The sequence below is a fragment of the Gadus morhua genome, chromosome 14 (assembly GCF_902167405.1).
Source record: "Gadus morhua chromosome 14, gadMor3.0, whole genome shotgun sequence".
Taxonomy (NCBI): domain Eukaryota; kingdom Metazoa; phylum Chordata; class Actinopteri; order Gadiformes; family Gadidae; genus Gadus; species Gadus morhua.
The window spans coordinates 12886555-12910458 of NC_044061.1; the positions used below are offsets into that span (position 1 = coordinate 12886555).

General features: G+C 42.0%; 1 protein-coding gene across 12 annotated transcripts in view; it reads right to left on the reverse strand.

Moving 5' to 3' along the window:
* mybpc3 (myosin binding protein C3) overlaps positions 1-23904 on the reverse strand; it is a 28158-nt gene that overhangs the window by 599 nt on the left and 3655 nt on the right. For 2 of the 12 annotated variants that reach the window (XM_030376939.1, XM_030376951.1), the window contains 31 exons: positions 23377-23571; positions 22992-23066; positions 22580-22728; positions 22375-22492; positions 22137-22185; positions 21052-21084; positions 19878-19937; positions 19764-19766; positions 19107-19130; positions 18718-18881; positions 18498-18630; positions 18317-18319; positions 17975-18099; positions 17220-17325; positions 14010-14176; positions 12443-12608; positions 11092-11198; positions 10891-10920; positions 10634-10773; positions 10220-10297; positions 9054-9213; positions 8747-8851; positions 8477-8665; positions 4195-4329; positions 3576-3743; positions 3171-3259; positions 2443-2638; positions 2193-2332; positions 1138-1297; positions 801-937; positions 14-200 (listed from right to left, as the gene is read on the reverse strand). In XM_030376939.1, the coding sequence (XP_030232799.1) occupies positions 14-200; positions 801-937; positions 1138-1297; positions 2193-2332; positions 2443-2638; positions 3171-3259; positions 3576-3743; positions 4195-4329; positions 8477-8665; positions 8747-8851; positions 9054-9213; positions 10220-10297; positions 10634-10773; positions 10891-10920; positions 11092-11198; positions 12443-12608; positions 14010-14176; positions 17220-17325; positions 17975-18099; positions 18317-18319; positions 18498-18630; positions 18718-18881; positions 19107-19130; positions 19764-19766; positions 19878-19937; positions 21052-21084; positions 22137-22185; positions 22375-22492; positions 22580-22728; positions 22992-23066; positions 23377-23571 (3591 nt within the window). The remainder of the gene's footprint in view (positions 1-13; positions 201-800; positions 938-1137; positions 1298-2192; positions 2333-2442; positions 2639-3170; positions 3260-3575; positions 3744-4194; positions 4330-8476; positions 8666-8746; positions 8852-9053; positions 9214-10219; positions 10298-10633; positions 10774-10890; positions 10921-11091; positions 11199-12442; positions 12609-14009; positions 14177-17219; positions 17326-17974; positions 18100-18316; positions 18320-18497; positions 18631-18717; positions 18882-19106; positions 19131-19763; positions 19767-19877; positions 19938-21051; positions 21085-22136; positions 22186-22374; positions 22493-22579; positions 22729-22991; positions 23067-23376; positions 23572-23904) is intronic. The other 10 variants (XM_030376944.1, XM_030376940.1, XM_030376941.1 and 7 more) reach the window with 10 other exon arrangements.

Here is a 23904-nt window from a genome sequence, read left to right on the forward strand (position 1 = left end):
GTGTCATACTCACAGCGAACTTCGAGTTTACACTCCACGACGTCCTCGCCGCTGTCGTTCACCGCCTTGCAGGTGTAGACCCCTCCGTCAAAGGTGCAGGGCTTGCGTATCTCCAGGGTCAGGACGCCTTGCTTGCTGAACATTCTGTATTTTGCCTCGTTGGAGATGTCCATCTTGTTTTTGTACCAGGTCACTTTGGGCTGATGAAGCACAAACTATTGTTACATATCAAGTCGTTGTTGCCGTAGACGTAACAATTAACCTGAAATAACATGTCATAAGCATGGATAACATAAGCTAAAGAGTAGCATTCACACGCTAATAAATGTAGAAGTCCTTTGGATCACTGACTAGGGAACAGGGACCAGTGGCAATTCATCTTTTTTTATTTTGTAATGTTTTAGGATAGGACATCAAGCACCATAATCATCGGTTGATGAGGATAAAGTTTGATTCACATTCTCCCCTGACACAGTTAAGATCCCCCAAATCAGGGAAAGGAGGAATTGTAATCCTCAGAGGATGGAATGTTGTGGCGATGTCGACTTAGCTCAGGAGGTAGAGCAGTTGCCTTGTAACCGAAAGGTTGCTAGTTTGTTCCCACGCTCCTCCTAGCTGAGTGTTGATGTGTCCCTGAGCAAGACACTTAACCCTAACTGCTCCTGACGAGCTGGCTGTCGCCTTGCATGGTTGACTCTGCCGTCGGTGTGTCAATGTGTGTATTAATCGATGTAAGTCGCTTTGGATAAAAGCGTCTGCTAAATGCCCTAATTGTAATTGTAATTGTACCAAAGTAGTACCTTAGGGATCCCTCTAACGGAGCAGCTGAGCGTGGCGTTGTACCCCGCTATCACAGAGCGGCTGACCAGCGGGTGGGTGAACTTAGCTGCCTCCGAGAAGTCATGCTGCTTGTAGTTGGGGGATTTGTAGCGGCTACCTGGAGAGAAAGAAGTGAAAACCTGGGGATGATGTGTCTGTTTTGGCCCTTATTATGTCCAGCTCTTTGTTGAGCTAGAGTTAGTCGAAACCTGATATTAAGTTACGAATGAGTTCAATGGTGAACAAGTCGTCCATCTCATGATGAAGAGAGCATGAACCTGTGATTGATAGCGTTGGTCCATGTGCAACAATGCCCACCTGCTTTCTCGATGTAGGCGCTGTCCTTGGAGTTGCAAGGTTCTGGGCTTAGGCCGACCTGGTTTATGGCAAGCACTTGGAAAACGTACTCGTTCCCCATGACCAGGTCAGACACCACGCAGTTGGTACGTCTGTGCTGCTCAAACACTGTGAACCACTCCTGTTCAAGAATCCACATGACTCAGTTTCACGTATCCATACATTCCATATATTTTTTAAGCAGCAGGGCAACTGATCTATGGATAATCTGTGTTTTGATTTAAATTCACAAGGTGTAATGTTGTTAATGCAAACAAAGCAGCATGATCGATTTAGAACTACCTGTAATGCCTTACATTCAACAGATAATGCTCTTTGTAACATGATAATCACAAACACACACAACACACACACACTTGTCACTCTGGGGTGCAGGATAAATGAAGTGAACCTAATAATGAAGTAGTGAAATATGACCAGGGGTATCATCAGGAGAGGAGGACAAATATCTGTATGGTCGGACAGTCAGCCAATGTGGGGTCAGTGCTATGAGGCTATGATTAGGGCATTCCAGGTGGCTCTGTGCTCCGTCAAACAAGTTGGGGAAGGTGTTGGTTTAATATCTCACATCCAACACATCCAACACCCAGAATGCATCACTTCTCCTGGCCCCCAGGGAGGGCCATGTAGTTATTTGTCACAAGGGAGGCTAAAATATCCCGGGCCGCATTCCCCCTCGCACTCGGTGTACATATATTTATACGACCCATTGGAGTCTGTATAATGGGGAGTTAAGCTACCTGAGGCCGATTGTGGTTAATGGAAAGCGTCCCAAGAGAAAACCAAACAAGCCACTCCTTCAAACAGTGAATGAGCAACAGGATAGATATTGCTACAATTAGGGCGGCCATTGATACGAACGCTTGATATTTTCAAAAAATACATCAAGTATTACTGACATATCCGGTTGTCTCAAGGCGGGTAGTAAATGTCTTGTCTTGGTGTTAGTTTTCAAGAATGATCTAAAGATGGATTTCAATGTGTGCCTGGAAAGGGTAACCCGGGATACTTCATACCATGGTCTTCTTGTCGGCCTTCCGAACAAGGTAACCAATAATATCACAGTTTCCATTGTCCTTCGGTGCCTTCCATTCAATTGCAACGTTAAAACTCCAAACGTCCGTAATCTTAAGGTCTTGAGGGGATCCTGGAAGATCTGTCCAAAACAAAAGTGTAACCTGTTAAAAAGGACATTTATAACTTCTAACTTTAGTACCAAGTTTTTCGTCACCAAGTTTGAAACCCGTCTGCCTCAGTAGTCCTCACCCACGATCTGTATATGGATGCTGGCTGTGTCTACAACGTTTTCAATCTGCACCTGGAGATCATATTTCCCAGAGTGTGTCCTCTCCGCCATGCGGATGAAGAGGATGGTGTCTGTGTCGCTGTTGCGGAGGCTGACTTCTGTGGGTTTCAGGGGCTCACCATCTCGGCTCCAGCTCACCGTGGGCCTTGGCTTACCCTGCATCCATAGATGAGGATGAACACATTATATCAGTGTCACAGCCGTACATCGGATGCACACATTATATCAACATAACATATGTATATGAGGATGAACATAGGACATCATTATAACATCAATACATGAGGAGAAACGCATGACATAAGCCTGTCGTCAATATATGAGGATGAGCAAACAATATAAGCGTAATATCCCTATATTAGGATGAAACCATGACATAAAATGAACAATATAATTCAATACACTGAGTCACAAGGACGATTCATTAGATCATGTTAATTGGTCCATATTGGGGACATTTATTTGAATGCATCTTTCATATACGTAGCTAGCCCACTTGACATAAACTGATGACCAAAGACAAGTTTAAGGAAGAGCAAACCCCCCAAATTTTGGGATGCAATTTGAAATAGCTGCAATGAGCAATGTTAGCTAAAGTATGATACTCCTGAGTAGATTTAATGAACTGGATAAAAAAATGTAATTAGAATTGGATTCAGCTGGCTTTTTGACTCAGTTTAAAGTGTACCTGGAATGGAATCACAAGATTGATGCTCTCTCCAACTTTCTTAACCAGAGTCTGCCGAAGGTTTCTTGGGATCCAGATTTTGGGCCGCTCTGTTCAGGCCATGTGAAGAGGAAGAACATTAATACATATTCAACACAGCAACATGCATGCAAGGTTAAAGTCCCCAGCTAGATATAGATGAATATTTATATATATATATATGTAGATATAAATATGTATGTAACCTGAATAGACCCTTTTCAAAGAGGTGTCATTGCAGGACAAACACAGTGTTCTACTCTATGAAAAGCATCTATAGAGACACCTATCTTTGAACCTGGTTAGATTTCCTTACGTTTATTACAAGAAGAAAAATAAACCTTACTGTAAAAAAATAGTTTCAGATATCATTTCAGAAATACCCACGCATGATCTCCTGGATGCTGACGGCCTGGGCCAGTCTGGCGGGGGGACTGGGGCCAGCCATGTTGTAGGCCCGCACACGAAAATGCAGCTTATCTCCAGTGCAAAGATTTTTGATTACCACAGAGTTTCTGTCAATCAGACCTTCAAAGGCTGGCACCCATTCATCTGCTGTGATAAGAGAATCAAAACAGAAGGCAGTCGCTTTTAACTCTTGAGTCGAACGCGAATGAGACCATGTCAAGGCTTTTACTGCAAATGGATTTTCATGATATCTGATTTATACGTGTGGACAGGAAGGTAACAACACAAAATGGTGTCTTAGCTTCACAAATCCCTATCAAACTCCAACATGCAGGCAATTTGAAACCCGCTTGATGCACTTACCATCATAAAAGCTCTCATGCTAATGGTATCCAGACAAAAGCCTCCTCTAAATAGGTGACTGGCAGAACCTAATGCTATCAGGGCTAATGTTGCCTGTTCCCAGACTGAAGGGTATGATCATGATCATTTTGTAATTTAAAATTGTTTCTCTCACATGTAATAGGTCATGTCCTTGCCTTGTCTTGCCCCCCCCCCCCCCCCCCCATTATCAAATTGCTATGGTGTGGGTACTTACTGCCCTCTTTGCAGTACTCAACCCCGTATCCTTCCAGCTGAGCTGCGCCCACCCGCTCAGGCGTCCTCCACTTCAGCGAGATGGTGGTGTTGCTTATGTCATCAATGCACAGCCCAATGGGCTCGCTAGTAGGAGCTAGGGGAAGACAGAACAAATGTTAATGCATACCCTGACTGTTTGTTCAAAACAAACACGAGTTTGCAAACCAATGTTGAGCATAAGAAGAGGGGATCGACTTAATACTATATCTTTTTCATCAGATCTGAGGTCACTTGTTGCAGACACTTAAGTGCCGAGGGGAGCAGAGCTGTAAAACAATGTAATAACCATCTGTTGGTGAGTTGTATCAGATGGTGGTGAAAACTGTCGGACAGATTCAGTAAGCCACAGTGCACAGGGAGGGTTTGCTTGGAATGTCTCAACTCTTACCTCCGGAAGAGGTTTGGAGACGGGACATGGATCACCAGAGGAGCATGTTCTAGACCTTGCAGGCAGCTGCCAGGAAGTTTCAAAAGCCTGCCAGTGCTTTGGTTGCTTTGGGATTTTCTCGGTCATGCAAGTTTTTAGGCAAAAACACATGCCAGTGTGTTGGAAGGAAAACTCATACAGTCCGAACTCTGGAACAGGGGATCTAATCTTTAGGTTCTTGTGACAGTCTGGACAATCACAGGGGCTGAGGAATTTGTCCTCGAAAGGGACTAGGGTTAGAATTAAGATCCAGCAACTTTTGCAAAACATTTCTGATTGGTCGAATGGCCTAGATGCAGGATTTTATTTTGATGGCTTCTAAAAAAAAAAATCTTAATTTGAAGGCGCTTTTATATCATATAAACGTCACCAAAAGTGAGGAAGTAAGACTGGTGAGGTTGTTTCCCTTTTTTTGATTACTAATAGTTAACTCAAAAGCTATCGATCATTTGAAGAAAGATGGTATCCATAATTAAACTATTACATAGCCTGCAGTTGACCTGGAGAAAGCTATTGACTTTGTTCCCCTGGAGAACTAAGTCTTGGTCTAGGCTGAGGAATTTGGTGATCTAGGAACTCAAAAATATAGACACTTCTCCTTATCTTTGAGTGCTTCCCAGCTGAGTTTATTTGGTATCCTTTAACAATACATCCTGCATGTTCTGTCTGATTAAAGACCCTGTGGCTGCTGTTCATGGCTCCCGACTAGGCTTTGAAAAATTAGTGCTCCCCAAGAGGAGCTGGAGGTTATGTTGTTAGGGAAAAAGACATTTGGGTAACTCATCTTTGATCATTATTATGCAACATTATTGGAGTAGAAATGGTTATAGACAGATTGATGTTGGGCCGGTGCTGGAGAGTTGTGGAAGCATGCAGATTTTTGAGCCACCATGGACACAGCAGGTCTTGAGGAAAGCCAGTGGTCCAGACGACACAACTGGGACTCATCCTGGAGCACCTCCAAGCTGGGCTGATGCATTCAAATCTGCTGCATAGCTTTGGGTAGGCAATGACGTGTTTGAGTCTTCTGCTTATGATTATGTCAGTAATCTGGTTTAACTCTCATTTGACCAATTGTTGACCAATTACATTATGGCCGGTCGGGTCATGATGTTCTTGTCTCCCAAGGTTATCAAATTGCATAATAAACTATTTTTGTCACTGCTTCTCTAAATATATCAACTTCATGACTGCCACTTTATGGCTCAACTCATTGACCCGTTGACAGTCCAGAAAGTTCTGGCACCACACAAATCCAGAAATATGCTGAAGGTCTTATGCATGCTCTTCCTTGACACATGGTTTAACCATCCAACTAAATTACCTTTGTCTGACTGCTCAAAGTTTTACATGCAGATTTTGACAGCAGACAAGAATGTCCATGGGGTAATATGAGGTATAACTAATGATAAATACTTATATTACCAACTCATACTTGTTTCACAGAGATTTAGTCAAATGTTGACCTGCTCAAATTTGAGGGGTTTGCTAGGCAATCCAGCCACAGCCTAACCTCATATTATTTCCCCATAACTAAATATTACACAGACTGTAGGCCTATTTGCTTTATTGTACAGGCCACGCCAATCTCATCAAGTTTGAATATTTGTTATCTTATCTTTTTCTTTCAGTCATATTGCCAATAGAAGCACATCTATGCACTTCTATACTCATGTTTAAAGTAAGTTATATCCTAACTTATATTACCATTATATTTTTCTTGTTTATTTTTTAGTTGACAGAATAACATCCAACTGCCACCACAACAGAATTCAAAATCAAAAGAAGCCTACTGCAAACGGCTTCAGGTTCCTGCTCAGGTCCCTGGTCAGGTTCCATCTCAGGTTCAGGCTCCGTTGACTCTCGGTTGGATGGTGCTGTAGGTTCCCCCGCAGCTGGGACAGAGATTTCTTCTCCAGGAGCACCCTCCACTGGCCGCACCTCATTCTCAACACACTCTCCCTCTGGTCCAGTATCTCGGGCCACAAGAACTAGATCCTCCTTCAAAACACACTCTCCCTCTACTCCACCATTTCGGGCATCAAGGTCGAGTCCCTCCTTCTCAACACACTCTCCCCTTGTTCCACCATCTCGGGCCTCAAGTTTGAGATCCATCTTCTCAACATGCTTTCTCTCTGTTCCACCCTCTTGGGCCTCAAGGTGGAGTTCCGCCTTCTCAGCAGACTTTAACTCTGTTCCATTATCTGGGGCTGCAAGGTCTAGATCTTCCTTCTCTTCCTCCTTCTTCTCGGGATCTTCTGGTGGTGGTTGGGTTGTCTCTTCTGCCACTGGCTTCTTCTCGGCGGTCATCGGGAGCTTTGGCTTCGTCATCCTACTAGCTTAGTTAGGCCTGCTGCTACTGCTGCTGCTGCTGCTTAAACTTTGTCTGCGTACTTGGGCTTATTGTTTTACCTCACACCTTGCTCTACTCGATTGTCTCTCTCTCTCTCTCTCTCTCTCTCTCCCTCCTCCCTATTGTCTTCCTCTCCCAGTAGTAGCAAGGCTCAAGGTCCAGCTGGCTGAGCTGCATGCTAACATTGTCTTATTTATAGAGAAGGATGCCGTGGATGGTTCCCTAATCAGCTGTCTTAGGAGAGATGGGCTGCCGGGATACATTGAAGATCGCACTAACACTTCCCGGATGATAGAACTAAATTAAAACAGGTAACGGTTGATTAAATGCTTCTCTCTTATAGAGGTGTCTGTCACAAACACCATTTTATTTGAGCTGCTGTGTCTATGTTCACTTTCAAAGTGTTGCATGTCATGTTACATGTCACAAGAGAAAAGTGCTTTTGAGTTGGTACAGATGCTAACCGCCTTATATGAACCTTAGCCTACTTGCCATCCCACGTGTCCAGTAGAGCGTATAGCATTATTATCAAATAGGGATAATAGACGTAAATGTACGAACCCTGCATTTTTATCAAATCATATATTTGCAGGGCCAGTTTTGTTCAGATAGGAGACCTTAATTTTAAGACCATCATGCTTTCATTTCCTTAGCAAAAGATCGATAAAACCTAATATTTTAAATGTGTGTGCAAGCCACAACCACTCATGCACAAGCACACACACAGGCACACATACATGAATGCACTTCAGAAGCGTTCATGTGAGTAAGGTTATGGATTTGTAGGATGTGTAGGATCTTTACTTGCATAAATAATTTAAATAGCAAATAAGTTAAGGTGTAAAAAACCCTTAAACATGTGACCTTTCCCTGACTCTCTCCATTACCCAGAAAGAATCTTGTGGGTTGAAATAATGGCAGAAATATAAGTTCTTTCTGATTTTTTTTACAATTTCAACATTTAGTCATGGTATCAAGTATTATATTTTATGTGTCTATGAACATGTAAGTATCAGAAAATGGGCAGTTGGTGAGCCGACGAATGTTTAGCAGCTCCCATAGCTGTAGCTATGTTTTGTCCAACAGAAGTGAGAACATTTAAACTACCCTGGAATGTAACCGATGTCAATGGCTCGCCAGCCTCTCAATTTCAGACAGGTGAGTTAAACAAAAATCTTCACAGATTTACATCAAGCATAATTGTGTCCACCCCCTGACACTCAAATAAAAGCCCCTCGCCTGATGAAACTTCTAATAGGTCACCCATACCTTCTGTTCCACAATGGGACAGAATGTATCATCCACCTTGCCACACCCTTACACGGTCACTGTCTTTGTCTTTATCTTGCGTTGCACCAATACAATAAGTGACCTGCAGTAAAGTTGTTCTGCTTGAGCCAGAGCGTACGTTTTTTAAAAGTGTCATGGTGAACGAAGGTGGAGTGCCATGAAGAGACTCACCGACTGGTACAAAGGGCTGGGAGGCAGCGCTGTGGCGCGACATGCCGATGGCGTTGACAGCGTAGACCCGCATCTCATAGGCCACGCCCTCGATCATCCTCTTGGCTTCGAAGGTTGTGTCGGGGTAGGGGTCAAAGTTCAACCTCATCCATCTGTAGCTTTGTTTTTTCTTCCTCTCCAGCACGTAGCCTGTTGACGGAGCGAGTGATTAATGAGCGCCGGCTTGATCGGAGAAGAAACGCTGCTTGTTCCTCCGGCATGTGTTCCTACCGATGACAGGCTGACCCCCGTCAAACGCAGGGGGATCCCACTGGACCACACAGCTGTCCTCACCCACACTCAGCACCCTGGGGGCCAGGGGGGGGTCTGGCACGTCTGGGGAGGGCATGTGGACGTTAGAACAACTGAGAATATCAGAGACCGCTGGACTACATTATTCATCATAGGTATTCGTTTATCGTTTATTTTGGGGGGTGGGGGATGTATCTGGTCTTACAACTGCTTTGTTAAGCAAGAATGTGTGTGTGTGTGGGTGATGGGGGGGGGGGGGGGGGGGGGGCAGGGAACTCCTTCTTACCGACAACTTTGACGTTAATTTCAGCGGTGTCCTCCCCGGCTGGGTTGCGAACAATGACCGAGTAGCCCCCTTCGTCCTGCCTCTCCGCCCCCTCAATGGTGAACACACAGTGGCCCATGGTGCTCTCCACGTGCACTCTCCCATCTCCCTCTGACACCACCTGCACCGACCGTGACACACACATCAGTGCTTCCCTCTTTAGTCCCAACACCACCATCCCTTTATGAGCAACACATCATACCATCCCGTGTGTCGCTTGCAAAATATTTATCACTGCAAATGGTACTTTCGATCCTTCACGTATTCACACAACGTCAACGATTTGTAATCGTGGTGTTTGTCGTTTTCTCCAACACGACACTATGCATTCAAGAAGTACACCCTGTGCCTTACAAACAAAGCTGGTGGACCAGTGCAGATTCTGTGCTAGTAAGGGTCAGTATTTTATACAGTCTATGTTGAGTATCCTTAACCTCTAATACACCCACCACGTGCTGCTTTATTATTGCCTAGGGGTTCAAAATATTTCCAGCATGACATTATACTTTAGAATCCAGCTCTTTTAAAAAGGGAGGGATCTACGACTAAGAAATGGCCTGAAACGCAATAACGTCAAAATGCAGAACCATCTGCAGCATTAGTCAGTGACTACTCAACACGTTGGACGTACTTACTGTCCACCTCTGAGTTCCCTCTGTGATGTGTGTGTGTGTCCGAAGGGAGATTCAGAACATGCTCTTACCTGGCCTGATGGAATTAGCTCACTGCTACATGCATGACTTTCATTTTCTTCCAGTACTTTGTGGTGATCTAAATACAGGACAGAGTCCAGGCAAGGCATGCAATATGCTGTCTTCAACATGAATTACGAAAGGAAACATAGAGGTTAGCATTCTTCGCCCGGTGTCTACATTTGAGTGCACCATAAAGCACAGAAAACAAAGAAATAAGTTGTTTCTTTAAGGCTTACGAGACATTCAACATGCATTGTGGGGGTACTGGGTTTTCAAAAGTGATATGCCGGCAAACTACATAAACAGATCAGAAAAGGCGACAGGTGCATTTTTTTGTTATCCAGATACTGTGAGGAGACACAACTTAGGAGGGGCACATGCACAAGGCTAAGAGACCTGTCAAAGCTCAAGCCAGATCTAGATAGAGCTTACCTTTCCAAGCTCGTTCACGGTCCAAGAGAGGGGGGCCTTTCCTTTGTTTGCAGCATCCTCTGGCTTTGTAGCACTAGCCTACGTGTGAGCAGAGCAAAGCGGTAACAGAAGAAAGAGAACATCTTCTTTTCCTTCTTAGCTGTTAGTGGTCTCTTACCTGTTCACAGTTCTGAGATTACTGAGTACCAATGACTTATGTTACTGTGCCAGATATAGTATTTTATATATTAGTTGGGAAGAAGTATAACATTCATTATTATAATTACTATGAAGCCAGCTTCATGTTAAGGCTGGTTAATTGTATTTATGAACCTGGAGAATTAACAGAGGCCTTTACCTACTGGACTCTGGATCTGTCCAAATTGTGTTTTAAGGAATTTGACCAAAGTAGGGCGAACAATGTGATTAGGGTACCTTCCCTCCCTTGGTCCAAATCACTGTTGGGGCCGGATCACCAGTGATAGGGACGTCCAGCCGCAGTTTGTTGCCAGCCACGACTATAATGGTAGAGTCCGCACTGCGGCCCATACAGTCCAGATGGATCTTTGGGGGATCTGAGGAAAATGAGCCAAGACGTTTAAAAAGCTGTCCTTCTTATTACATTATTTAAATTAGAATGTTTTCCTTTTTTTCAATAACAAATAAAGATAAATGAAATTTTTATGGTATACCTTGCCGTGGAACGTAATCAATCTTCACCTCTTATAGACGAATACATATAAAAGGAGATACATGTGTAATTTTAGTCTTCAAATAACCCAGAAAATTCTTAGAATAATTGTTACTGGTAATATGAAATTGAAGTATCATTCGAAATTGACTGAAAAATCGATTTTGTTTAATGTCTAGTGGCTATAGAATAAATTGACCACCCAGGAAATTGAGCTTGGCAGAGAGGTTGAAAGCGTAGCCCTCTGGCACGAATGTGTAGTCTCCCTCATCCTCGGGGGTCACAGCATCGATGGTCAGCTTGTGAATCCTGTAAAGTTTAAAGGTCAATATGAAATATCTGCAACATTTGTCAGTGCTTTGGAGCCTCAGCATTCTAAAGGGAGTCCCATGTACACCATGGTAACCAATGGAGGACGTGCACATGTTTTAATTTACTATCAGGTAGTATATGTTTCAGATTGTCCTGTATTCAAATGGCATGTGACAAAAAAGTCAGGCTGTGAGGGAAAACCAAAACAACTTATTTTAAAACGAAAAGTGATAATAATGGGTTACATAGCAGTGCTGGGAAGTGATCCTGGGCCTAATCTCCACTTAAATGCAGAAAGTGTTTTAAGATCAGAAGTAAATATTGACTCAAATTGCCCCCTGTGGGTTAAACACATGCTGTTGCATGCATGCATTATTATTATTATTATTAATGATAATAATAATAATAATTGTAACGTGATTTTAATTATTTATTGAATTATAATCAATTGAAGACTTTGGCGGATGTGCCGTATAGGAAGCTGTTGCAATAGTTCTGTGAGTAATTCTAGGTGATTCTAGGTGAGTGTTTCTGGATGGGGGCAATGTTTCTGAAGTAGAAAAAGAAACTGGGTCCAAATGAGATTGTTGGGTCAAAGATGGCGCACAGGTTTTGGATGTGAGAGGATGGGTGGACAGTGGAGCCATCGATACTGAGGGAGAGACTTATGGCCGATTTAGTAAGGGATTCCAAACCAATGCAACCAAAACAGGGGTTTTGGTTTTTCTTCAAATATGGAAGCAAACCTTCCGAAAAAACATCGGGAAGGTGGTTTGCCACACATGGGTCAGGGCCTATACTAGCAGATAACATACAGCAATAAAGTACCTTTACATTAAAGGTGCTGTAGGTAGGAGAGAGCAAGCAGATTAGAACTGAAGAGCACAAGGTTTAGAAACTAATCCAAAAAACACCATGCATCTTGTCTTTATCCTCTTTCGAGAAGTGTTGCATTTTTCCCACCTGTGAAGGCCGAGCAAGATGGATTCCCTGAACCAATCCCGGAACAGATACCCTGATTGGTTAGAAATTTAGCGGGAGCGGTCTAAAATCTAAATTGGCCCCTGCAGAGGCAGGTGCAGACAACTGGAAACGGATATTCTAACAGCGGTTTCACTCAAGGATAGCTGACGGATAGCTGTATTCCATGTTAACACATGACACTCCAATAATAGCTCTTCAATCTTTCCTACAGCACCTTTTTATAGAGCCTTCCTGTACTTTTCCCCCTTCACACACACCTGCCAACGTGAGTGATATGGGTTCTGGAGCTCGCCTTGACCTCCACACCGTTCTTGTACCACGTTCCCTTCACCTTCTCATCAGATACCTCACACTTAAAGAACGCCTCTTCCTTGGCCTTCACGGTGAGGTCTGCGATGCTCTGGTAAACCTCCAGGTCTTTCTCTGGGTGGGGTAGAAAGCAATGTTTACCATTGAGTATTGGGATTTTGATGTAGGGTGGCAGGGGTATGTAAAGTATATTTTTGGATTCAATTAACTGAGGGATGTGTGTGTGTGTGTGTGTGTGTGTGTGTGTGTGTGTGTGTGTGTGTGTGTGTGTGTGTGTGTGTGTGTGTGTGTGTGTGTGTGTGTGTGTGTGTGTGCGTGTGTGTGCATAAGGTATAACACAGGGCTATCAACTATAGCCAATGTTGTACTCTGCTGTATCCTAGCAACTGATAGTAGGGTATCAACACTTTTCTGATTTGTGGCAACAAATATAGCAGCAGAATTTCAACAGCGTTGTCGATGTATTCATGAACTCCTGAATCAAAGCAGCACCTACATAGACGCAAGAGTGTACCCTATATACGTACAGGAACTGAATGTTACAGGAGCTTGTTAGAGGTCTGGCAACAGGAGGCCAGCGAGCTGTGCATAGTCAGCTGGTTGGTTGGCTGGCAGACTCAGTCTGATTGTCAGCCAGATCATTTGTACTGAATTCAGGACAGGGAGAGGAGACTCTGTGCTACAGCCCAATGGGGATGCCTACGTGTTCACACCATGATACACTTGATACTCAAATATACTATATGTGTACCCTATACCCTGTGTATGCCGTCACGTCATTAAAGATAAAACAAAATATTTACAAATATTTGTGCATAACAAATTTTGGTTAGACGGTTATGAAATTGGCTGAATAATTTATAATATAATAGAATTGTTACTAGAGGGTTAGGGCTTAAAACATTATTTAAATTTCAGACAAAATAGTCATCATAACGTTGATTGTAATAAGGTATGAACTTGGACATTTATCTGCATACCCTGCTTGTCTCAGAAGGGATCATGGTAAACTAATCATATTCAGAAATAAATATTCAACATTCTTAATAATAAACTGATCATAAATGATAATTTAGAAAACATGTAAACTAAGATTGTAAAAAGTAAGGGTCTATTTTGGCCCTCGGTTGTTGTTTTTTATAATACTTTATACCAAAGAGTGTGGACTCAACTTGGAATGGTTCACTAGGCTCTAGGTAAGGATAAATAATAGTGTGAGTTCAGAGAACTGCAGCCATGGAATATGTCTGCTAACTTTAGCTGGCCTTCAATGTGTTGTAACCTTGGCAAAGTACTGTTTGTAATCACCATGGCCACCAGAATAACCAGTGCCTGGTGCACTTGAATATGTGACTTAGTATGGCTTATCTTCAAATAATAAAAACTGTTCTTCGTTAGAAAAAAAAATAATTCTCCACAATTTCTAATTTTAGATTATCTTTGTTATATATTTGTGAATGCCTTTTCCAGTTGAATTATGTGCTTCAATGTTAATAATTATCCACAAATACCTACCCTGCACCATTAGTTCTGCTACTGACTCTCCTCCGTTGGTCTTGACTCTGTAGTGGCCGCAGTCTTCTTTCGTAGCCTCGTTTATGATCAGTATGTGTTTCAGGCCGTCCTTCTTAAAGCGATACTTGAATGACTCGTCTCTTGTCAGTTCCACGCCATCTTTCTCCCTATAGAAACAAAAACAAATCAACTATTGAATATGTGTGTATATATATAACTTTAATGTTCACTGGAGATATATATATCTTTGTATATATATATGTGTCTATATCTAGATATAGAAATACTGGATAAGTGTCTGTATATATCTATATCACCCTGCCAAGGTGCTTTTAATTGGGTATGACGGATAGAGTTCAGCAGTTGGACCTCAGAGAGAACACCTTTAGTTGTTTACAAAATTTCAGCTGTATATATTATATATGTATCTTTAGATTTGGAACCAAACACTTAAAAAGTAAAAGGAATTACAAAAAGATAAAATGAATGTAGGCCTAAATGTGCCTAGTTTCATAGCTCAGTCTTTCTATCTTTCTGATATATATATTATTTCGTGGTAACTGGTCTTATATGATCCTCAACATAGTGATCTCTACCATTTCATCACTGTAACTAAAATAAGACTTTTAAAACCATTAAATTCATTCAGAGAAAACATTTTAAAAAACGTCATTGTCTGCGGGACAATGACGACGAGGTGTGTGTTGACGTGTTGAGCTCTTTCTGGGCAGCGGCATCCGAGATAAGGTTAAGCATCTTTAAACCTTTTAGTATGACGATTAGAGCCCTTTCTGGCCAGCGGCGTCAGGGAGATAGTTAAAGGGAACATATTATGAAAACAACACTTTTCCTGGGATTTGGGGTGTTGTTTTGGGTCTCTGGTGCTCCCACACGCAGACAAACTTTGAAAAAAGTATGTACATGATTTTTTCTGAGTGAGTTATGCATTTCTGAAAGTACCCCACCTACAGTTACCAAACGAACGAGTCAGTTTTGGCGCCCCCTCCTACGTAGGAAGGAGGCACAGTTGAATATTACCTCCCACTTCCCCACTCCCCTCCAATCAGAGCATAGCTACGATTTTGTGGACCAGCGGACGAGCAGCTCCGGCGGGGGGAACTCGTGGCAGCTCAGCTCCGGGAGTACAATCCCTTTCTCTGTGGCGGCAGTCCGGAGAAGGAGACATGGAGAAGAAAGGGATTGTACTCCCGGAGCTGAGCTGCCGGACTGCCGCCGATCTACCCACGCCAGACTTTCCGGAGCAGCCGGAAAGCTTCGGTGGCAGTTCAGCTCCCGGAGTACACCACCGGAGCTGCCGGACTGCCGCCGAAGCTTCGGCAATGGTCAGACGGCTTTGACGGCGGCCGGACTGCGGCCGGACTGCGGCCGGACTGCGGCCGGACTGCGGCCGGACTGCGGCCGGACTGCGGCCGGACTGCGGCCGGACTGCGGCCGGACTGCGGCAGCTCCGGCGCGGGGAGCTCGGCGGCAGTTTGGAAGCTCCGGACGTCAGACGCAGTCTTTATGACTCATAATATCATCCGAGGCGCACATAGCTTTTGGCCGTGATATTAGATATAATATTATATAAATACCCATAAATAATATTATTATTATTATTATTATATTATATTATATAGATATAGAGCTCCAGGAGTCCGCAAACGGCAACAATCTCTTTTCCATGCTGTGGTTCAGTCTGATACAGTGGTGTAAATATCGACGGTGCAACCGTCGATATTTACCCCCCCCCCCCCGCTCGGAAGTCCTGTCCAGGGGCACAAAATAAATAGTTGCACCGGGGAAAATCACCATGATGTTACGCCACTGGTCTGACAGCTCATTGGTCAATGGGCAGCAGCCCATTTGCATTTAAGCTACAGACACCAGAAACAGGGGACTGAAACAGAGGGGAAGAGTGGTAGGCAAGATTTTTTTTTCCTAAAAGCTATTTCCAGCAAACAGCTTCAAAAACATGTTTTCCGGGACTCAAATACTATGGTTACTAATTGTGAAAACGCCATAATATGTCTCCTTTAAGCTTTTTTACACCTTTTAGTATGTATGAGGAGTAGACATCTCTCTGGGCCGCACCTTCAGGGAGAAAGTTAGGAACTTTAAACCTTGTAGTATGTATGACGAGTAGAGATCTCTCTTGGCAGCGATGTCCAAAAGAAAGTTTAACTTCTTTGCACCTTTAGCATAACGCAACGATCTTTGTGGATGGTGAAGCTCCATTTGAGCAGGAGATTATTTTGATGTCCACGGCCGAGTGAAGGTTAAACTCCTCTGACACTTTAGGTATAAACTCACGGTGTGCAGCTCATTCCATATAGCACTTTGCTCAATATAACGTTCATATACAACGACGGTACTAAAAAAGAATGACAAAGTTACCACGGGTCTCTCAGCCCAAAACACATTTGTCAAAAGCTCAGTGTTATAATCCCAGCCGAAACAGTTAGTTAATTGCTATTAAAGATGTACCAAAGCTTTCTTGAAAAGAGACATGGCACTAACCCTAACCCTAACCCTGCTTTTCCTTTATTCTCCACACATGCAGTCTAACTATATCATGTGTGTAAGTAATGCTTCCAGTATGATTTCATACCATTGATAAGCTTGTGTTATACGAGTTCCATTAATGATATAAATCTATTAATAGTCCACAGCTGCTGTATAGACACACACCACTAAGCTGTGTTTTAATGCTTGGCTTTTTCAAACTACCTTTTGGCAGCAAGGGAATCTCATTTTACAAACACAGGGCTGGCGTTATATGAGTCATACCTGGGAAGATTACTTAATGCACAATAAGGCCCTGAATCATTATTCCGTCATCGCGGGTCCTTCATCCCAGAGTAGTGGTGGTCACACAGTGGGTCTGGACCCAAGCACGGCACTGAGTGGCTCACCGGCTCACCGCTCACCTGAGTGGCTTCTCCTCTGTTTCACTTGATCATCATTCATTTGATGATGTCTTCAGTCTAAAAGTATTGATATATTTTGGAAAATATTAATCGTCCAAGCATGTTTTTGATAATTATTACGAAAATGTAATGAGTAGGCCTATGTTAAACCTGGGTCCGAGACCAAAAGTTCATCCAGTGGGTCACTGGCGTTAAAACATGTGGCCACCCTTTCACAGATCGAAAGCATAGTATGAGGTTTGCTCGTTAAATATCTGGATGTAGCGGCGCCATTCCTCACCACTTGACAGGAGCTCCCTCCTCGGACACCTCACACTCGAGCTCCACCCTCTCTCCCACCATCACCATCTGATCTTCCAGGTCCTTCACGATGGTTACGGGAGGCTCTGGACGCATCAAACACAGCCAGACACTTCAGCATGTTCTACTTCCTCAGAAATGGAAGGGGTCATTGTAGAACCAACCCAGGGGCCACTCATAACACTAATCATGGGCCTGCTACTTATGCATCGACATATAGGCCTATACATAGACCCCTTTGGAACGTAGTACGTACGTCAAAGTGGACGCCATATTGGAGAGGCAAAGAATAGCCTGTTAACAAATACATGTAAACGGGGGAGCTGCGATTAAAAGCACTTCACTTTACAATAAAGGTACGTTAATTTAACATTAATTAAATTCATTCACATACTACAATGACTCATTGAAATCATTAGAGAAATGTTACGATTTTAGTGCTTTAGATCCAGAAAAACAGGAGCTACCCTATGAACTTGTATTTGTTTACAGGCAAGTCTAGGCCTCTCAAATACAGCGTTAAAGCAGTCAACGCCATATACGCAACTTCTATGTATCTACGTCTATGCTTTTACATACCTGGGCACAGGTGGTAGACTAGCTAGTCAAGATAAGACACCTTGACCATGGCCCTTCATATAGAGTTATAGCTTGGCCAACACCTAAAGGTTAACATTTGTAGCCAGGTGTTTCAGTGGATCCTGTCTAGTTTTGCTCAATGTTTAGAGGATGTACCTTTGACGAAAAGCTCAGTGGTGCACTTCTCCTCCCCCACCACGCAGGTGTAGGCTGCGTCGTCAGCCAGGGAGCAGTGGTTGATGGTGAGGTAGCGCATGTTGCCAACGCTCTCGAAGATGTACCTCCACAGTTCACAGGAACAGATTTTTATTTCAGACCGTAATACGTCATACAATGATAACATATATTGTAGAGATATCATATATTCTCTATTGTGTTTTAATTTATTTCAGACTATTTGCTACCCGTTCTCAGGCGATGGAAAATGAATTTTAAAACACTTTGGAAACGGCGAAACATGGCTTGGCTACATCAATCATTGACCATGTGAATACTTACTTGCTGGTGATGTAATCGAATGGCAATGAAGCAAGTCCAACAATTTTAGGAAGGAGGAGAATTGTGAGGCGAAATCATAGGATAGGAGAGACAAGAGGGGAAGGGAACAAAACATTACTCATACTTTGAGTATAGTTATTATTTAGTTGTTTCAATCTTTTTTAATTGAATGTGAGCAGACCTTCCAGTGGGCTGAATTTCCTGTCCATTCTTCAGCCACTTCACCAAGGCGTTTGGATCAGTCACTTCAATGGCTAACTTAATTTTATGGCCCTTCTCTATTTGGTAGGCAGGATCCAGCTTCTTGTTGAAGGCTAAAATATCAACAGAATTAAATTCCTTACGTCTATATATTTTTTTGATTAAAGTTAAAGGTCATTCCATACAACTCCAGTACCAACCTTCACTTTTCTTCTCTTCTTTCTTCATCTTTTTCAGTCTCTTGAGCATGCCCCGCAGGTCTGTGATTCCGTGCTGGAAGGCAATCTTCTCATAATCTGTTACAGGGGCCTTCTTGAGAATCTCCCAGACATCCACATCAGGCCCTGTGTTCGTCTGCGTAGCCCTGGGATACGCATTGCATTCGTTAATTCATTGTTCAAGCCCCTACAGAACGACATTAATAAGCAACTTGCCAGCATTAAAAATGCATGTAGCACAGAGATTGTATGGATACAATATCATTACAGCTGCATCAAATTAGTTAAAAGTAGTTGCTCTGTTGTAAGATAGCCCAGCCACAAAGACATAAGAACAAGGCATCATGACGATAGTTTTAGCGTTTCCTTACCCTTTCAACGGTTTTACAAAACTGCTGCAGAAGCCAAAGCCAAATAGCAGTTATGGTAAAAAACAAACCAGACAGATTAGGACAAAGCACAACAATCAAGATCATTTCAAAAGCTTTCGCAGCAACACAGCAACATATTAGAAATCTAGTGGTCAATAGTTACAGATTGTAAATGAAAAATAGACAAATCAAGCATAAATTACAAGTTGCGATATAAAAAAAATGTATGGTGTGTCACACACACCAGTGAATTTAAATAATTTGTGATTGATATAAAATAGAAAAATACCCACGACCGATTGCAGCTAGATAATAAATGTATTGTGGTAGATTCAAGTGGAGTCAATTCAAGCGGTAAAAATACCAAATGGCGTGACCTAACAGCCATTTGGTATAAAGAGTTGTGCAAATATTATGGTAGAGTTAAATAAAGGACAATGTTACAATTGTCTTAACAATATAAAAAATAATGTATAATGATATTGTTAATTCTAGTTGGGGTTAGGAAGGTGCCGGTGTATAATCCTGCAAGATCATGCCATCTGTAAATATTGATGCCATGTTCTGACAATGCAAAAATTGAAAAGCATGCTGTCACTTTAATATTGTGCCAGAAACATGAACTCCAGTGTGTTAATAAAAAGAGCACAAGCTTACTCTCTGGAGAGTTCCAAGATACATAGAGAGAGAAAAAAAGAGATTGCGATTCATAACGGGAGAACATTTAGTACACATGTACATATACTGATCCTATGCTTCTGAACTACTTACCTCTTCTTGAGCAAGCCGCTGAAGTCCAGCTCCCCCGAATCCTCTTTCCCATCAATGCTACTGTAGACACACAGCAGCAGAATGAACCCAAAGGCCTTTTACACATATACAACTGGCTATTACCCGTACACAAGCATAGATTTCCATTCACGAAAAAGAAGACCAAGGCTTTAGATTCTTTTCAATATTGTGATTACTACTTCATTCCATTAATCCGACTACATATACCTTAGATAAGAAAGAACAAATACATCCAAATACATTTGTACATTGTAGTTTCGTAAAATGTACAAATAAAAACATTTGTGTAGATCAAACAAACTTGTGGGTCTGATTTGTTAGAATGTTGCTTCCTGTTTATTCCTGGCAAAAGCAGCAACAACATCCTCCTCCAAATGAGAGCCAAAGAACACTCAAGGTTAAAGACTGCACCTGGTTTCAATCCCAGTGTGAAACGTCTGCTCCACTCAGATCACTGGGATGAAAGATAAAGGCAAGGACATTAATGTGATAATTAGTTAATCTCCTGTCTGTGATCTGGGCAGGCAATCAAGATCAGACCTGGGAGTGCTAATGTTACGATGCGCCACAACTGGACTACTTTCTCTGTGGGAGGGCTGTAATCTTATCACATTGAAAACTCCAGGAGGGTGGGGGGAGGAGTAGACAAAAAACAAAGGCCAACACTCACTCTTCCAGGGCACGTTTTGTGCAGCTTACTCTGATGCTTTGGGTTCAGACACAGCAGAAGACCAGGGAGAGGTGAGGTACCCTAGTCATTGTTAACATTATTTTTACCATAACAAAAGTCATATACAGTGGCAAAATTGACACCCCGTTACGATTAATAGAGGCCAACCTTATTCAATCTTGAACAAACAAATGCCACAAATCAGATTGTGCTGAGGTTGGACACAAAATATCGTACCATTTGTCTTTATGGATTTTAAAACTAGCTACTAACACTTCTGTTGATCTTCTATTGTCTCTTCCCAAAAATCAGCAGGTAAGAGGCTCCATCAATCCAAACACTGTTTCTGTTTGACTCCAATGAAGGATTGAAGAAGATGACACGGCAAAAGCAGGAACTGAAATCTCTTTTCCTTTTGCGTCAGCAGCGTTTTTCAGTGTTTGGGTATGAGAGCTCCACTGTTGCAACAAACCCCATTTCTACCTTGATGAAGTTCCACTTCTCTTCGCTTCACTCCTGATAAGCATTTCCATAGTTACTTACCATTCACAATGCAGTAATAGGTCTACTGCAACTAGGTCACACGGTACCACCAGTACTACCATCCGCAGCGCTTTAGAATAATTGCTACTTGGTATGCATAAAGAAGTACATTTTGAATTCATACTGAACTCAGCATTTCTAAAGCCTTGTTCCTGAAAAATAATCAATAGTAAACAATGCATATCAATTATAAATAAGATAATGAGAAAATAGTGTAAATTTATAAATTAGCAACTATTTTTTACGTGTTACTGTCACTAACTCTGCAAACAATATTATGTATAATATTGAAATACTGATGGGAAAAGTTCTTCATTTTTTATCATATTAATAATTTTTGCTTTATGAACAATAATTCTGCAATTCGTGACTCCTTTTTAGTTGATAATACTGCTGCGATGATACTTAAGGCATTTCCAACCTTCAAATGTAATTTATAAATGCTAAGTAAGGTAGCATTTATAAATAAAGAATAAATAGTGTCTATCTATCTACTATCTAATAAATAGTAGATAGTCCTCCCTTTAGATGAGCTGGCCTAATGCTTTCTGAATTGATCAATCAAGATTTTACTTTTGGTAGTATGGATAGATATTCCTCACTTTAGATAAGCTCAAACAAAATTCTAAAACAAACTGATTATGAATAGCTTAATGCATATTCATGTATGAACAATGCTTAATTGCAGTTATTCCAAAGCAATATCTTACAATTATTTTTTAGTCCACAGCATCTTTAACTCACAAAGAGCACACATTAAGCTAAAAAAGTAAGGTTTCTACTGATCTAAAAGGCTCCCATACAATGACCCCAATAAGCATTGGAAGTTTAGGCAAAATTAGTCGAAGTAGTTGTATTGACTCAATCAACATAATTTATAATATCGAAAAACTTGTGGGCAAAGTTCTAAATGTTTTTTTTCAAATGCAATTTTTTTGCCTCTTAACAGTGACCTTCTAACCTGTACGGTTTTGAAGTGTTGATTCAAAAGTAATTCAAAAGATAATGAAAAAAGATAAACTTACGTGCGTCTAAAAGCTGCCCTGATGTCAAAGCCTTCAACAGCACAGGCCTCTGAAATGCATTCAAAATATATCTTCAAAATAATTTATATTTTGATAAAAGATCACAAATAGCATTTTTGTATTGTTCCCAGATACATCTGAATTGTATTGAAATATGGTATCGATTAAGATTTTTTAAACAAACAATAAATCATGATGTTGCTGACATGAAACCTGGTCAAGTCAAAGGTAGGCCTACCGTGTACGATCAGATCAAAATTACAGCTGTCGAACTTATCCCTGGATGACACCTCACATCTGTAAGCCCCTGCAAAGTTGGGCTTGGCCTCTACAATTTGCATCTCAAAGGTATGGATCTAAAACAAAGAAACGCACTCCATAGACAAAATAGTCTCTGTCATTCAATTTTTGATATATTATAAGTTCACTGCACGGAATAATACCTGGGTTTTCCGATCATAAGTCTCCTTAAGCTGCAGGTGTTTCCCACACTTGCTCGCGAGGTCCATCCACTTCCCCTTAAACCATTTGACAGCTGGTTTCTTCAACAGCGTGCCAAGGTGCACCTTGGCCACAAACGTGATGGTCTTACCTGCATGAAGTAAACATCCTTTACCAAAATTGTCAAGCCCATCTGCACAGTCAAATTTATATTTTAATATAATTTAGCCAAAGATAAGTCTTTTGATACATTTTGTATACTGCAGTTAGAGTTTGTGGTTGTCAACTATTAATATATACAATTAATATTTTTATGCAATTTTTATAAAAGAAATGTTCCTTATAGTTCCACACCTTCCGATAAATATAATCTTTATTTTTAATTTACAGTTTATACTTATACTACTGTCTTACCAACGGTAACTTCTCCACTCTGCGGTTTCTCTGTGAACAGACCAGTCAGATCCTGTCTGGTGTCGGGCTGAGCATCTGTCAAGTTTCAGAAAACATTCAAATGTTAATATCATAGGAACATGAATTCCCTTGAAAGGATGTCAGGAAGATCTGGTTATCCAACAATGATTCATTACAGAATGTCCGGGAATAGTGTAAAATTGTTAAATGACTTAAATATGTATTGATTGAGTATTCGTGAATTTAAAGAAAATTTCTTTAGGGTAACCAGATTGCAATATTAGAAAACAATAAGAAAAATAGGTTTATTTCCTCTATCTTCTTTGTGAATGAATGAATGAATGAATGAATGATGTTGTCGAGTGGCATGTGCGCTGCGGCCCACCCTCGGTGGGTGCAGCCGGGGCCGGGGGGTCTGCCGTTGCCGGGGGCTCTGCCGATGCAGGTGCAGGCGGGTCTGCCGGTGCAGGGACCGGACCAGTGCTCGGTTCCCCCTCTCCTGCCGGGGTCCCAGTTGCTGCCGTATCCCCCGGGACGTCAGCTGTAGCCGGGGGCTTCTGGGTGTCTGGTGCCCCATCGCCTGTCCCACAAGACACGCAACATCATTAGACAAGGCAAGTAAAATATAGGTTTCATTTCCGAAGATAGGTGGGAAATACAGGGAGTGAGGAATACTTCAATTGTTAGTTGATCTTAAAGGTGCTGTAGGTACGATTTGAGAGTTGAAAATACATTAACATCCTTTAAACAAAATAAGCATTCCAAAAGAACCCTGCTTTCTCCGCACTCGGGATGATTACGCTGTGTGGGCGAATCTGATTGACAGGGAATGATGGATGAACTGCTCAGAGAAGAGATCCCCTGATTGGTCTGTAATTCACTTGGGGCGGTCTAAAATTGTAATTGTCCCATA